Source organism: Carya illinoinensis, chromosome 8 (genome assembly GCF_018687715.1).
Source record: "Carya illinoinensis cultivar Pawnee chromosome 8, C.illinoinensisPawnee_v1, whole genome shotgun sequence".
NCBI lineage: Eukaryota > Viridiplantae > Streptophyta > Magnoliopsida > Fagales > Juglandaceae > Carya > Carya illinoinensis.
In genome coordinates, this window is record NC_056759.1 from 33,818,842 (window position 1) to 33,836,651 (window position 17,810).

At 34.6% G+C, this 17,810-nt stretch overlaps 1 protein-coding gene across 2 annotated transcripts; it reads left to right on the forward strand.

Moving 5' to 3' along the window:
- The first annotated feature begins 3,331 nt into the window (after window positions 1–3,331).
- On the forward strand, window positions 3,332–13,167 carry LOC122318095 (WAT1-related protein At1g25270-like). 2 transcript variants are annotated; one of them, XM_043135232.1, is made up of 7 exons: window positions 3,332–3,735; window positions 4,069–4,131; window positions 4,231–4,347; window positions 4,522–4,789; window positions 4,948–5,106; window positions 12,477–12,628; window positions 12,714–13,167. In XM_043135232.1, exons 1-7 carry the CDS (start codon window positions 3,527–3,529, stop codon window positions 12,856–12,858), a joined length of 1,113 nt encoding a protein of 370 aa, XP_042991166.1. In that variant the 5' UTR covers window positions 3,332–3,526; the 3' UTR covers window positions 12,859–13,167. The 2 variants fall into 2 exon arrangements, with proteins under 2 accessions (XP_042991166.1, XP_042991167.1); XM_043135233.1 differs by lacking the exon at window positions 4,948–5,106.
- The last annotated feature ends 4,643 nt before the right edge of the window (window positions 13,168–17,810 follow it).

A 17,810-nucleotide genomic window follows, 5' to 3' on the forward strand; every position in this document is an offset into this window, starting at 1 on the left:
TTGGTTACACCGCTACAGGTAATATAATATAAATTTTTATAAAATTCAACTCAATTTTATCAATAATTTTAAATTCCAATTGTTTTTCATAATATTTTTAATTAAATTTTATTAAAACACTTCCTATCAATTGGTTTGCTACTTTTAATATATTTTTTTAACAGTAACACTCGGCGTTGAACAAGATTATGAATGGACTATTAGATACAAGTATAAAGTGTGCAAATCTTACGTATCTCGTTTGTTTTTACAGATAATAAGAGATGAATTGAAATTAAAATTAAAAGTTAAAAAAAATATTGGTAGAATATAATTTTTTAATTTTTTTAGATTTGAAAAAATTGAATTATTTATATTATTTTTATTTTAGAATTTGAAAATGTTGAATTGTTTATTTTATTTTGTATGAAGATTTGAAAAGTTATAATAATGAGATGAGTTGAGTTGAGATGATTTATGAAAACAAACGATTACTTTAAAAAAAAAATATATTTTTCATTTTGGAATCCCGTCTTTTACAAAGTGACTATATGAAATTTATATAATTCACGAGATACATTAGAATTAATTTGAAATTAATGATCCACATCTGCTTAAATAAAGGTTATCATGTTTGTGAAATTGGACCATAAAGGTCTTGCCCTCTCCCTACCCCAATAGGATATGTGATAACCTTATCAGTCAAGTGATTTCGTCCCTGGGGTTGGGGGGATACACATTACACTACGATTTTGGATCAGAAGAGAGATATCAAGAAATGGCTGATATATTCACTTTATTAATAACTGACATATCCGACTATTAGGCAACATGCTTAGATAAGTAATGCAACGAACCGTACCTATATCTCTAGGCTCTATGATGTCTTATTATGTAGATCATGTCTTGCTTGAGGGTTCTAAACCTCGCCCTTCTCTAATAGGGGAAAGTATAGGCCCGATTTTGACATGTTTTACTTGAGTTATTGAAATATTTATAAGTCACATTCCTCTTGATATGATATAATTTTTGTTGTGATTGCATATAAAATGGTAATGTGATGTAGTAGTAGTCCCATTCATATAAATTCACACGTTGTATTCTTATATGTAAGCCCTTTACCTTTAGATATTTGTTAGCTTAATGCTAGCTACTTGGTCTAATAGAAGTATAGCCGTGGTTAATGTTTTACATAATACATCATGCATGGTGACTGCTTTGATGACATAGCTTGTAGTTATATTGGACATTGATCAATGTTAGAGGTATAACAGATCCGGTTGGATGTTAGAGGTATAACTGATCTGGTTTGATTTGATGTTAGAAAAATGAAAACTAGAACTAGACTGATTTTGAAAATAATAGAACCAATATCGGACTGAACCATTGAGTTCGGTCTAGTTCACCAGTTTTTTCTTTCACCTCTAATGGAGGTTGATAACTTGGATCCTAATTGTGGAATACTGCTAAGGAACTTGGTTGTCGAGATGATTTGTTGTATGGATACGCCTTAGATGATGTTCATGATGACATATTGGAGCACCTATATGCACTCAATGGTGACAGAGATGTGCAGAAGAAGAAAGCAATGACAATGCACATGGCCGGACCACATCATTGACAACCAACCCCGTGGAAGTTGCACCAGCTTATCTACCACAGCAATGCCATTGAGATGCAAGATCGCGACCACTATTAGACAGTAGTGGCACAAATTAAGAAGACTGTTTATCTCATGGCCTAGAACTAGAAGTGGAGTTACAACATGCTTGCTATTCAAAATGATGTCTGAACAATGTTTCATTATAAGAAAAAAATTGGTGTATTGAAAGAGCAAAAACTGATGATGCAGGCTATGATGAGGAGATAGTGTTTGAGCTTACTGACAAGAACGATATTAAGGGTCCGTTTGAAAACATAATTATTCTTATGTATTTTAAGATATTCATATATTTTTCTTTTTCAAACATCACTCAAATATAAAATACTTATTTTCAGTTTTTTCATCTAATCATTATTTAGTTATTCAAACTTTTCCAAACTCCCAACAAAATACAAAGAAAAAAAAAACATTTTAAAAACTTGAGAACAAAAATAATAATTTATTTCTTTTTTTAATTTTATATATTTTTAAAATATTTAATAAAATATATTATTTTATTATTATTCATAAATATTCTAAAATTTAAACGGCCCAATAGAAGACTTGTACGTCAAGTCAATCTATGCTTCATGGGGTGGCCTCACAAGTTAATGTTTGCCTTGCGTTCGGCTCGAGGCCATCGGGCCACAATGGAGGATAAAGTATAAACCCCCCACGACCCATCCATAGGGCAAGGGGACTCCCCTTCTTGGGCTTTTTTTTTTGTAGTTTGGGCTTTGCTATATATCATTTTTAAGCATTATATCTGTTTTATTTCTATTTTTGATTTTATTCCTGTTAAATTAATTAAAATTTTCTATTCATTATTTTTACACTATATATTTATTAAAAAAATACATATATAAAAAAGTGTGTGGTATGTGAATAATGAGTAAAATTTTTCTTGTAGACTTGTAGTTTAATATTTTGAATCTTTAAAGAGTTTTATTTATTTATTTATTTATTTGTGTCATTGATTTTATGTTTGTGTTTGATTTTTATTTTTTAGTATTTCAACTCCCAACTAGATAAAAATATTTTTGGGTCAATAGTAAGAATTTAAGTTGAATCCTCTTGAGAAATTATTAAGTCTCAATAAAAAATTAAATATTAATCCTAACTTAGACTTTGAATAAAATTAAATTACAGTTATTAAAAAAATAATATAATACCAATAATATAATTATTAAATTCTTCCTACATCACCATCCTCCTTTTAATATTCTTTTCAGGACAAAACGTAGTGGGTTTGGAATAAGCATCTACTTTATATAACATCACCAACTTTTATAAAAGAGTTTGCTCGATCTGATACCACTATTGTAAGATTTGTGAAAAAATTTAATAATAAAAGAATCGTTAAAACACTTAATTTTTTGTCATCATTGATTAAGTATCAAAAGGAATCGTTTTTTTTTGGATTGTGAAACTTTACAGATTTCTTTATGGGTTTTCAGCCTATCTTTACTTTACGTTAATGAAAAAATAACGTGATTGATGGAGATCGAGAATCATGATCAACCTTTATATACATATAGGTCAAGATCCTTATCTACAAATTTATAAGAGTTTTTTCATTCCATTAAGAAATGTAACTATTTGTTTTTAAATGAATAAAATCTTTATTTTAATTACCTAGAGTTTAATATGAAGAAAAATTTTTAAATAATAAATATATATAATATATTTGTAAGGAGACTGTTTCCACAAGGAGACTGTTCTTTCATAAGATTCTCTCTCTGATATCTTTGTGGGTGTACTCAGCTCTCTCAATCTCTCTCTGATCTTAAACCTGCTGCATCATAGATCTTTGTATATTTTGCATGTTTCCAATTCCAAACAAACCAAGAAGAATAAGGCTAGGAATAGATCTAGATTCTTGCTGATCTTCATGTGCCTTGTGATATGGAAGTAGGACGCAATAATACTTGGAATGATGTATTTGAGTGGGTGAAGCCAGCCATATTAATGGTGGTGGCTCAGCTTCTAGTTGCGGGTGGGAACATCTTTTACAAACTGGCTGCTTATGATGGAATGAGCTTGAGGGTTATTGTTGCCTATCGCTTCAGTTTCGCTGCTGCTTTTGTTGTCCCTATTGCTCTCCTTGTTGAAAGGTATTAATTATTTCATGTTCTCAGCCTTTTACATGATCTGATCGATCTTGCCTTCGAAAGCCATGCATGAGGCCAGCGACATTAATCATGTTTCATCATCATCTATATATGTATATGTATATGTATGTATGTGTATATATATATATATATATATATTGTACGATCCACTTTATGTATCTAGCTATTAGATTATTTCTTCCTTATAGATCACTCAAATTCGGACAAGGGCTCAATGAAATTGTTTCATACATATAGTACTGGAGGGAATCTCAGAGTCTTAATATATATGTACAAGGATATATTGGCTGGGATACTAATACAGGGTTTTGGCAGGAAAAGTAGACCAAAACTGACTTGGGCAGTACTCTTTCAATCGTTTCTTACCGGATTATTCGGGTAATCAGGGTTCAATATGTATTCCTTCTGCTATATATATTGGTTTTTCAGCGGCATAAGTACTGATTGTGTCATTGACACTCGATTAATTAATTGTAGACAATCATTATATCACAATTTATTCATTGAGAGCTTGGCATTGACATCAGCAACGTTTGCTTCAGCCATGACTAACATCATTCCTGCCATTGCCTTCATGCTGGCCGTCTCCTTTGGGTACCCCTCTCTCTCTCTCTAGATCTCTGTGATGATGTTCTGTATATATAGAACGCTGGATACCTAGCTCAAAAGATAATTAAGGAGTTCATGTTTTTGTTTAATTTCCAGTTGAGTTTTCTAGTTGACGTGCATATATATATATATATATGGAAATGATGATGTTGTGAACAGGTTGGAGAGGCTGGGACTGGGGACAACTGCAGGGAAGGCCAAAGTGTTGGGAACATTGATGGGAATAGGTGGGGCGATGCTTCTCACTTTCTATAAAGGTCCAGAAATCAACATTTGGTTAACTAATGTTAACCTTTTGCGTCAAGATAGTAGCCAACATCAAAGCCGCGGACATGACTCGACAACCCTGGAACCTGAAAACCGCCTATTGGGTTGTATATTGGCTTTAGGAAGTTGTCTGTCTTATGCCACTTGGTTAATAATTCAGGTGATCACATATATATACAGTCCAGCACTTTACTGTTTTTTAATTAATGAAACCTATATATATGTGTGTGTGTGTGTGTGTGTGTCATGGTAAGTACTAGTGTTGTGATGGATTATTGACTAATTAGTAACTAATAATTAATGATAGAAAACATGTAGGCTAAAATGATGGAGAAATATCCATGCCACTACTCAAGCACAGCTCTCATGTGTGTAATGGGATCAATCCAATCAGTTGTTTTCGCCCTGTGTTTGGAAAGGGATTGGAGCCAATGGAAGTTGGGCTGGAATATTAGGCTACTGACAGTGGCTTACTCGGTATATACACATGCAAATTGTTAATGCATGAATGGATATTTGTACGTGTCAATAAATGCATGCGAATCAAGCATTAGCAAAGGATGATATGTAAGAGTTTTATTTAAACTCTATGTCCCACACACCCATCTTAATAGAATTTGAAATAGCTCAAGTCTATCAGATTCAAGATGAGTGATAACGGGATAAGAGAAATCCTAAGAGATAAGATTAAAACTCTATCTCTAGTTATAGTCAGATACAAACTCTTAGATTTCTTGATGGTCAGAAATCTATAAATAGCACTGAGGGATTAAAGGGTTCTCACCTACAACATAAGAGTGCCTTTTGCCATCGTGAGACACTTGTGAGGCGAAGTTGCTAGGGTGATCCTTCTCTCATATTCAGATTTAATTCTTCATCAAACTGATGGAGAAAGGTACGCATTTATTACTGTTTATTGTAGATCATATGAAATCGAAGATCCGTTTATTAATGTTCATGTTAAAATATTTTAACATGTGGTATCAGAGCTTTAGGTTATAGATTTTTTATGATCTCAATATAATATTACACATGCCGTATATATCTCTTTAATATTTTTTTTTTCGGTCGTAAAAGATAAATATATACTGCTTGTACCAATATTATGCATCAACGCCACACATGCATAAAATTATAATTTTGATTCTGTGTAATATTATCACGGTGATGTTCATAATTTGTATATGAAATATATATATATATATATATAGATATATATGTGAAATTGCATATGGTGAATTTCTGTATAATTATGCATATGAAATTGTTTCAATTTTAGATATTATAAACTGTTTATCAGATGAAAATCCGAATAATACTAGTGTTTTGCGCCGGAAGGAGGCCGAGAACCTCCTTCACGACGCCACTGTGACGGCGGCACAGAGGGCTTCAAAGCCCGGTGGCCGCATCATTTAGATCTTAAAAAAAAAAAAAAAAAAATTGAAGGAGAGGCCGTCGGCGTGAGGAGGCTGTTATCCTCCTCGCCGGCGTCTATAAAGGTGGCAGTGGGATTTCAAACCCACTGGCCACAGTTCTCTAATAATAATAAAAAAAAAAAAAGGGAGAGAAGGATGGTGCGGCGAGGAGGCTGAGAAACTCCTCGCCGGAGTTCCTGTAACGGCGGCAGAGGGCTCAAAAGCCCACTGCCGCAGAGGTTCTGTGTTTATAAAAAAAAAAAAAAAAAAAAATTTGAAATTGGAGAGGAGGTGGACCTCGGCGGCGATTGGAGGCTGGGGATGCCTTGCCGTTCTCCTCCTCGCCGGAAAGGACCACCATGAAATGCCAGATGTGCTGCGTGCTTGAGGGAAGAAGAAGACCTGGAGCGGCGCTGTTTCTTTCTGAGGAAGAACAATTCAATTACTTAGGTTTTCTTTTAAGTGTGTAACCGGGTTTGGGCTGTGGGCCGTGGACTTTGACCCAGTCCAAATTATTTTATCTGTTTTTTTTTTTTTTATTAACAGATGGGTAAAGCACTTGGGCCTGCATTTCGGCCCAGCCCGAGAGAAATTAACAGGCCACAGTAGTGGCCAGCCCAAGAAAGGAACAAAAAAAAAAAAAAAAAAAAAAAAAAATAGCAATCGGGCCTGTACAGTAGGTTCGGCCGAGTCAACACTTCCAGTTGACTTGGTTGCGGTCCAGTTTGCTGAACCGGTCCGGTTCAGACCCGGACCGGACCGGTCAGATTAAAATATTAAAATATTATTATTTTAATATTAAAAATTTAAAAAAAAAAAAATCCGAATTTTATTTATTTATTTATACATGTTATTATTGTTATTTACATGTATGAAAAGTTTGATTAAATGTTATATGCATGTTATTATTGTTATATACATGCATTAAATTTTATTAAATGTTATTTGCATGATATTATTGTTAAATACATGTATTACATTTTATTAAATGTCATATGCATATTATTATTACATACATAAAATACATGTATGAATTGACTCTTATTATCATGTTATATATTTAATTATTTATCCAATATGGACAAATGATTTTCATTAAAATTAAAGAAAAACTTGGTTGCCCAAAGGTACAAGATTTTCTTCAATTTTGGTGCACAATCATTAAATTCCATAGTAAGGTGGATATGATAGAGTGAACAATTTTGTGTGTCAAGATCTATTCCCAAAGGAGGGTTTTGATGACACTACTAGTTCATCCATCAAAAGAAAGGTTGGAGGGAACAATTGTATGTCAGAGTTTACTCCCAAAGGAGAATTCTGATGATACGCTTAGTTCATCCACATAATTTAATATTGGTGAGAACACTTTGTGTATTAAGATCTACTCCCAAAGGAGGGTTTTAATGACACTACTAGTTCATCCATAATTATTTAAATTCTGATTATTGTTTATAAGTGTCTAACTCAAAGCATTATGTGACGAATATTTTCTTGCAGTAAATGTACCGACTTCATTACATTCACAAACTTCATCAGTTCCTATTTTGAATGGCTCTAATTTTTTTGAGTGGGTTGAGCGAGTCAGATTCACCTTAGGGGTCCTTGACCTGGACTCATCCCTTACAAGTCCAAAACCACCACCCATCACTGAAGAGAGTAACAGGGATGAGAAAGAGTCATTTAAACAGTGGGAGAGATCAAACAGGCTGAGTCTAATGTTCATGAAAATGACCATATCTGAAAATATTAAAAATTCACTCCCTAGTGTTGAGGATGCCCAAAGTTTTTTGAAAAATACTGAGGAGAGATTTAAGTCTGCAGATAAGTCTTTAGCAGGAACACTGATGGCTAGACTTACCACCATGAAATATGATGGAGCCAAAGGAATGCAAGAGCATATCCTTGAAATGACAAATCTTGCTGCTAGATTACAAACCCTGGGAATGAAGGTAGAGGAGTCCTTTATTGTTCAGTTTATTCTGAACTCATTGCCACCTCAGTATGGTCCATTCCAGATGCATTATAATTCTATTAAGGATAAATGGAATGTGAATGAGCTGGCAAGTATGGTAGTTCAGGAGGAAGTAAGACTGAAACAACAAGGGCATTACTCTGCTAATTTTGTGACCAAAGAAGCTGGAAAGAAAAAGCACCATTATAGTAAAAAGAAACGAATTGGACCACCAAGAGGAAAGGAGCCTGGAAATGTTAATCAGGTTCAACATCGTAGTACCAAATGCTACTGGTGTGGGAAAAATGGACACATGAAATCTGAGTGTCAGAAACGTAAGGCTTGGTTTGAAAAGAAGGGTAAGCCTCTTGCCCTTGTATGTTTTGAATCAAACCTTGTAAATGTTCCTACTAATTCTTGGTGGCTAGATTCAGGTGCTAATGTTCATGTTTCTATAACCATGCAGGGATACCTTACAAGCCAAACACCAAGCCCCAGTGAGCGATTCATTTTTATGGGAAATGAGAATAAGGCTGAAGTTTTGGCCATAGGGACTTTTCGTTTAGTGTTGAGTACTGGTCATTGTTTAGACCTTCATAACACAGTTTTTGTGCCTTCTGTGAGGCGTAATTTAATTTCCCTTTCTAGACTGGACTCTGATGGTTATTCCTTTTCATTTCACAACGGTAGTTTCAATTTGTTCAAAGACTCTTTATCTATTGGTTCTGGGTTTCTTTCCGATGGTCTTTATCGACTTTGTCTCGATAATACATTTATTCATAATACCTATACCCATAACCATGAAATGTGTATTGGAACTAAAAGAAACATGATGAATGAACATTCTTATGACTTGTGACATAAGAGATTGGGGCACATCTCCAAAGAAAGGTTAGAGAGATTAGTAAGAGAAGGGATACTTCCGCATTTAGATTTTACTAATTTTGAAGTATCTGTGGATTGCATTAAAGGAAAGCAAACCAAACATACTAAGAAAGGTGCCACAAGAAGTAAAGAGCTTCTTGAAATAATTCACACAGATATATGTGGACCATTCTCCACTGAATGTTTTGGTGGAGAAAAGTATTTTATCACCTTTATAGATGATTTTTCACGGTTTGGATATATCTATCTGCTACATGAGAAATCTCAAGCTGTTTCAGTACTTGAGGTATTTCTCATGGAGGTGGAAAGACAGTTAGATAGAAAGGTGAAAATCATTAGGTCGGATCGAGGTGGAGAATACTATGGAAAGTATGACGAATCGGGTCGTAACCCTGGCCCATTCGCCAAACTTCTAGAACAACATGGCATTGTTGCACAGTACACGATGCCAGGAACGCCACAGCAGAACGGTGTTGCTGAAAGGCGTAATCGGATTTTATTGGATACGGTCAGAAGTATGGTAAGCAATTCTACCTTACCCAAATCATTGTGGGGTGAAGCCATTAAGACGGCAACTTATATCTTAAACCGGGTTCCTAGTAAGTCAGTTCCAAAAACTCCTTTCGAGCTATGGACTGGTAGGACACCAAGTTTAAGACACATGCATGTTTGGGGTTGCCCAGCAGAAGCGAGACTTTACAACCCACATGAAAAGAAATTGGATCCCAGAACAGTAAGTGGGTACTTCATTGGCTACCCAGAGAGATCCAAAGGGTATAGGTTTTACTGTCCTAATCACAGTCCGAGAATAGTGGAAACAGGGAATGCCAAATTCATTGAACTTGGCGAAATCAGTGGGAAAATAGAACCTAGAGATGTGATCATTGAGGAAGTACGAGTAGATGTCCCCATACCTACATCCTCAGAAAAGATAATGGTTCCTCTAATTGATCACCACAATGATACATTGGAACAAGAAAATGATCACCCATCTCAAAATGATAATATCACTGATGAACCAAGTTCGGAGTTACCAGAACAGATAGTCTTACGCAGATCTCAGAGAGATCGGAGACCTGCTGTTTCAGCAGACTATGTGGTATATCTCCAAGAATCTGAATTTGACATTGGGACAAGTGAAGATCCACTAACGTTTTCACAAGCTATAGAGAGATGTGATTCTAGTAAATGGATCGATGCCATGAAAGAAGAGTTGAAATCCATGGATCAAAATCAAGTTTGGGATCTCGTTGAGTTGCCTAAAGGATGTAAAAGAGTCGGGTGTAAATGGGTCTTTAAGACCAAACGCGACTCTAAAGGCAACGTCGAACGACATAAGGCCAGACTTGTTGCTAAGGGTTTCACCCAGAAATAAGGCATTGATTACAAAGAGACCTTTTCTCCAGTATCTAAAAAGGACTCATTCAGAATCATTATGGCATTGGTGGCTCATTTTGATTTAGAGTTACACCAAATGGATGTGAAAACAGCTTTTCTAAATGGAAGTTTGGATGAAGTTGTCTACATGGAGCAGCCAGAGGGCTACTCAGAAAAGGGCAAAGATTACCTAGTATGTAAGCTTAAGAAATCAATATACGGGCTTAAACAAGCTTCCCGACAGTGGTACTTAAAGTTCAATGATACCATTACTGCCTTTGGATTTAAAGAAAACATTGTTGATCGATGTATATACCTAAAGGTCAGTGGGAGCAAGTTTATATTTTTGATCCTGTATGTTGATGATATCTTGTTGGCTAGTAGTGATCTTGGCTTACTTTATGAAACCAAGGGTTTTCTATCCAAGAACTTTGAAATGAAAGATATGGGTGAGGCATCCTTTGTGATCGGAATTGAAATCCTCCGGGATCGAAAACAAGGACTGTTGGGATTGTCTCAGAAAAATTACATAGTAAGAGTTCTTGAGAGATTTGGCATGAAAAGTTGCTCATCACTTGATACTCCGATATCAAAAGGTGATAAGTTTAGCCTATCACAATGTCCTAAAACTGAGTGGGAGCGTAAAGAGATGGCAAAAATCCCCTATGCTTCGGTTGTGGGGAGCTTGATATATGCACAGATTTGCACGAGGCCAGACATCAGTTTTGCAGTTGGCATGCTTGGGCGTTACCAGAGTAACCCAGGGATGTCTCATTGGAAAGCATCAAAGAGGGTATTGCGATATCTGCAAGGAACTAAGGATTACCAGCTTACCTTTAGGAGAACTGACAACTTAGAGGTAATTGGATACTCAGACTCTGATTTTGCCGGTTGTTCTGATAGTAGGAAATCTACTTCTGGATATATTTTCCTACTAGCCGGTGGAGCGATCTCATGGAAAAGTATGAAGCAAACTATCACTGCTTCATCAACAATGGAGGCTGAGTTTGTGGCATGCTTTGAGGCCACAGTGCATGGTTTATGGCTGAGGAACTTTATCTCAGGGCTTGGAGTTGTTGACTCTATAGAAAGGCCGCTGAGAATTTATTGTGATAATTCCTCTGCAGTTTTTTTCTCCAAAAATGATAGGTATTCTAAAGGTGCTAAACACATGGAGCTCAAATACCTAAGTGTCAAGGAGGAAGTACAGAAACAGACAGTGTCCATAGAACATATTAGTACTACGCTTATGATAGCAGACCCATTAACAAAGGGTCTAGTAGCGAAACAGTTTAAAGAACATGTTGACAGAATGGGTCTTATGATGTAAACATGTTATTGAGCTCATATATCTTTTATTTTGTTTTTTTGGACACTTAATGATATCTATTATGGTTGTTTTGTTTCTGTTTTCTTGTCTTTCCAATTCTTTGTACATTGAATGGTTTGGAAGAATGGTGACAAGATAATGTCTACAACAGACATGAATTGGAACCCAAGGCATTACGGTATTAGCCTTAATTATCCCAATTAAAGATCATGTAAAATTGGTTGCTGGTGTTGTGGTACATGGAAGGGAATTTGTTGATTATATAACAAAGGACCGCCATGACTCGCATCAGTAGTTGATTTAACATTGATATTACAGAACTCGTGTAATGTACTTTGAGCTATGAAAGTTTCAGGAAATGAATTTGCGCAGTATGGTTAATTCCTGTATTAAACCCATGAACGGAAAATATTATTTTATGGGCGTATGGGCCAAGTGGGAGAATGTAAGAGTTTTATTTAAACTCTATGTCCCACACACCCATCTTAATAGAATTTGAAATAGCTCAAGTCTATCAGATTCAAGATGAGTGATAACGGGATAAGAGAAATCCTAAGAGATAAGATTAAAACTCTATCTCTAGTTATAGTCAGATACAAACTCTTAGATTTCTTGATGGTCATAAATCTATAAATAGCACTGAAGGATTAAAGGGTTCTCACCTACAACATAAGAGTGCCTTTTGCCATCGTGAGACACTTGTGAGGCGAAGTTGTTAGGGTAATCCTTCTCTCATATTCAGATTTAATTCTTCATCAAACTGATGGAGAAAGGTACACATTTATTACTGTTTATTATTGTGGATCATATGAAATCGAAGATCCGTTTATTAATGTTCATGTTAAAATATTTTAACATGATAATCATGTATTGAAATCATGAGTTGCAGGGAATCTTTGGCTCTGGAATAATGGCAATTTTAATGATATGGTGTCTACGCATGAGGGGCCCTCTATATACATCCAGCTTCAACCCATTAATGCCGGTTTCAGTTGCCATCATGGGGTCTTTACTACTGGATGAAAAGTTGCACCTTGGAAGGTAAATTCCTTCACATTTTCTTTGTTTGGTTGTACGTATTTTTTATATAATGTAATTAATTAATATAAATTTGAAATGATGATAGCATTATAGGAGCCGTGATGATTGTGTGCGGATTATATTCGGTGTTGTGGGGTAAATACAAAGAGATCATCATGAAGAAGAAGAAGGTTGTAAGTACGACGTCGAATCATCATCATGATCAAATCAATATATCACCTGAAAATTAAAGCTCCCCAGATGATCGATCAACGAACATTAATCTGAACTAATTAATGGCCGATTGATCGATCACAAGTCGTTGGAAAAAGGTGGAACAGGAAGAAAGAAAGCAAAGAAATACATGAGAAGATTGATATAGTAAGTTTGCATGAAAGCTCGCATTGGATTAATCATTTCATGAGCTCATGTCTTTTTCCCTCTGATCTGAAAAAACAAGTAAATGTCTATGTAATGGGATATAAATTTTGATGTATATCAATTAATTTAGTGTGTTATTTGAGCATAATGAAATTATGAATATTTTTGTTTTTAAGAAATTAGTTAATTACTTTCAATTAAACTAGCCCTTGGTACAGTACTTGTGCATGTACTCATAATCTAAATCTGAGTACTTACGTACGTATACCTTGATCAATTTGGTTCTATACCTGCGTAAGTTATATATACCCATCCAAATATATAAGAAAAATACTTTAACTATAAAGAGATTATACAAAAATAAATCTACAAACTGATATAGGTAGATGTTGTACGTTAGAATGTAAAGTTACTTTTATTATAAAGTAGATTTATCGGATTCCATAAAGTCACATCAGTTTATGAGTTTATTTTGTATAATCTCTTTAAAGTAAAATCTTTTTGTCACTACAAGAAATCGTAGTTTTACCGGCGATTTTATAATCGCCGCAATAGGAAACGCTGCTATATCTATATGTTTGCCTGCGATTAGAAACGCGCCGGGGTATTCTACAAATAATCTGGCGCCACGTAATTAAATATTTTTAGCGGCGACTACAAACTATATTACAACGACCTTATACGCCGCAACATCCCATAAATTAATTTAGGGTCAGGATAGGACCCAGGGCGCCAAAACTGTTTCCCCCCAAATTATTTCCCCCGCCCTCACCATCGCACGACCATCTTCGGAAGATCGAAGTGGATGAATCAGTGACCAAAAATCTCCCCCGGCAACCTCCCCCGACTGAAACCCCGCCTCATTGGTGCCCATTTTCCCTTCCTCGTTGACCCACACCGGTGTTCTCCTTCCCATTCTAAAGCTTCTCCTGTTTGAGCTTCGCTCCAAAATTCCACCGGTGTTTCAGTCCGTCGTCTGCACACGCCGGCTGCCGAGGAAGAAGGCCAGTCGTTTCTCGTCGCTTTAGATGAAAGGTTAGCCATTTTTGAGTTGTGGCTTCTTCTTTGTACTTGTGATCACTGCCAACTTATCGATATTTAATTAATTTGTACATGTTACATTTATGATTAAGAAAGAACTATTTATGTTATATAGGGTGCTCATGAGTTTGTATCTGTTTTGGTGATTTTAAACAGATGGGAACATTCTTCAAAGCTTTAAAACATTGTGCTGTTCATTGGCGTGCACTGAAGGCACCAACAAGCACAACTTGGTAGTTCTTTGATTTTGGATGTAGTAGAGGATTGAACATGTTTCAAATATTAGTGATTATATTTCTCTTCACATCTTTGTAGCTCAGCTTGTACTTGATATGACAGTATAATGCACCACCCAGTGTAAAAATATATATGACTTTGGTCTAATCATATATTTACTTGAATATTGATATATTATGTGAGTTGTTGATGTATGGATAATTAATTAGCTACTCATGTCAATCAGGTACATTTTATACATGAATCACCCAAATATTTGGTTTGGGTGATTAATGCATGGGTGAAAGATGAGACCCAGTATTCTTACTGGGTTTCATTTAAATGAGACCAATGATCATTTAAATGCATTGGTCTCATTTAAATGAAACCCATCTAGGAATACTGGGTTATTAAAATTTGGAATTCTTAGGACTTTCCAGCGATTTTTCAATCGCCGCTAAAAACTTACAAAACAACGGCAAAAAAATTATAATGCAAAAAAATTATATTCCGGCGATTTTAAAATCGCTGGAATATCATTGAAATGGACGTAATAATAGTTCCGGCGCTTTCCTAATCGCTGCTATATTAAATTACGGCGATGAGAAAAACGCTGGAAAGTAATTTTCTGGCAGTGTTGGTTAATGCCAGCGTTTAGAAAATCGCCCGCTTATTAAAATCCGGCGATTTTCTAAACGCCGCAATGCAAATTCTAGACTGTAACATATTTACCGGCGTTTCTAAAATCGCCGGAAATTAATAAACGGGCGATTTTCTAAACGCCGGTAAATATTTATCCGTCTTTAAATTGATAAACCGGCGTATCATAAATCGCTGGTTAATAACTTACCGGCGATTTATGAAACGCCGGATAATAACATACCAGCGATTTTTGAAACGCCGGTTAATAATTTTCCAGCGATTTCCTAAACGCCGGTTAATAAATTCCCGTTTTCTTTTATATTTACCGGCGATACATAAATCGCCGCTTAATAATTTACCAGCGATTTTGTAATCGCCGGTATCTAGTTTAATATTTTGAAATTATATACCGGCGATTAGATAATCGCCGGTAAAAAGCTTATATTAGGCGGCGATTTTTGAGCTTCGCTGCGCTATAGAGGAAATGGCTGAATAGTACCGGCGATTCGGCGGCGATTATATAATCGCTGGTATATAGATATAGCGGCGAGTTTTGGCGATTTTCCGGCGATTTGAAAGCGCCGGCAAAAGTGCTATCTGTTGTAGTGTGTGTCTGCAGCAGTTCTCAATTTATATATAATATGCACCTACATGAATGGAGTTAAGATTTTGGATAAAATTCTCAAAATATTACTAATCAAATTAAATTGCCATCTATCTTGCTTAATTCAATTTTGGCCGAAAGCTCAGCTTATTTACACTTTAATTAATTCGCTACATCATCAGTCTAAATTGACTAAGATTGAGATTTTTTCCCATTTTCACTAGCTACTGCAAGATTGAAAACTTTTTAATCCACTTTTTGCTAACATGATCAGAACCAAGATAGAGAGATCAAGACCTTGAATATTTACTCATATGCTCATTGCGCGCTGATCGGAGCATAGGTAGGATCAATTCAGATAGAAGGGATATATATATAGAGGGTTTTGATGGTCAACTCTACAATCATATAGCCCGTTGACATGATCAGTTAAAAATTGAATGTTTTGGATTTGAATTTCGATTTACACTCTTAGAATCATTAGATTGAGGCTAATTTTTTTAAAGTTATTTTATCATGTGCACTTGCAAAAAAATTATTTGTCAAGAGTTGAAGGCTAGCTTTGTCAGGACAGCCTCAGTCATTAATAATATATATATATATATACTAGGTGATAGCAACGTGTAATCACGTTTGCTTAGTTTATATTTAATTTTTTTGGTTAATAATTAATTTTTTTATTAATAAAGACGTAATGTTTTTGGTTAATTAAATAACTATCAATGTAATGTTTATGTAATTAACAAATAATTACACGTTGTGATATATTATAAAATAAGACCATTAATAGAATTTATAATATTGTCCTATAAATAAATATCGCCCATAGTTTTATGAAAGCTGTTTGAGATAATTTTGATTTTAGGATGACGATCCAGCATTTTCCTCATTTTGTACTGCTTCAATAGAGAGGACATTAAACTGCCTATATTTTTTCTCCTTCAGTTTTTCTGGATCTACATAAAGTTGAATCTTCCAAATTTTTTTTGATAATTTCTCTGCAACGCTTTTAACATATGGTCGATTTTCCTACAAAATAAATTTTGAATAGGTTTATATAATTAATAAAAAAACCCAATTATTTTTTAATTAACTCGTTATAATAAAACTCAAGTTTTGAAGAAAAATTGAAGAGATACCTCTCTATCATGTTCCATCAATTCAACTGCTGAATAACCAAGTGCATGTTCTGCTACTTCACCAAACATAGTAGCAGCTAGCTTTCCAGTATTATTGTCCAGTTTATGCCCTAGCACTTTAAATGCGTAGAATATATTAATTTAAATTTGAATAGTGTTAAATTCTAAATTAAATCAGACATCAATTTTAAATTAAAATTGTAAGATACATACCTTAGTTTGCAGACTCCTTGGCTTTTGCAATATATACAAATGAAGCTTTTATTATAGATTGATATATACGTGGATAGTTTTCATTGGTTTACAATAGAGTTAGTTGAGGTTAGTTACATTTGACTCTGTATAAATACAGAGCATTTACTTGTAATTCAATCAAGTAAATGAATACAGCAGTACATTTCTCTTCTCTTAGTCTGCTCTCTACTTCATCTCTCAATATTCTGTTCCATGGTATCAGAAGTAAACTAGTTACGCTTCCATTTCTAATCCAAGAATGGATGATAATGCTTCTATTTCTGATCCAAGAATAGATGCTATTCCCAGCTGCTATCATCTACAGAATGGTGATTCACCGGGAACAGTTCTGGTGTCCAACATCCTCACGGGGGACAATTACCATACATGGAGTAGGTCCAATTTACTTTTATAGGTTACTTTACAAAAATATAGTTTATTTAAAACATAATTGTATAAAAGATTATTATAAAATAGTTTATATGTATATCATTTTCTTTTGTAAAAAATTAGACTCCACAAAAAAAAAAAAAAAAAAAAAAGTGAGTTGTTCACACTTTTTCATGCTGGAGTTCAATTTTTTTTTTTTTTTTTTCGCCTGAACGGGGGACTTGTATATCGACTTGTATATATTATTGTGTTGAAATAATATAGATAATAAAATATATATGTGCAAGCCTTTTGTAAACTAGATATCAAATAAAATTTCAAAAATAAATTAGAAAGAAGAAATTCTGGTGTTGAAGCACGTTGTGATGGACGCTTTCCTTAAAAATAGTTATGTTGCTGAAATTGAATATTTTCATTAAATTCTTAAAAAAAAATGTTGTTAGGTTTCATATACATATACCCAATTTTGTCATGTTTTACTTGAGTTTTTGAAATCTTTGTAAGTCACACGCCTCCTGATCTAACATAGTTTTATGTTGTGCTTGCATATAAAATG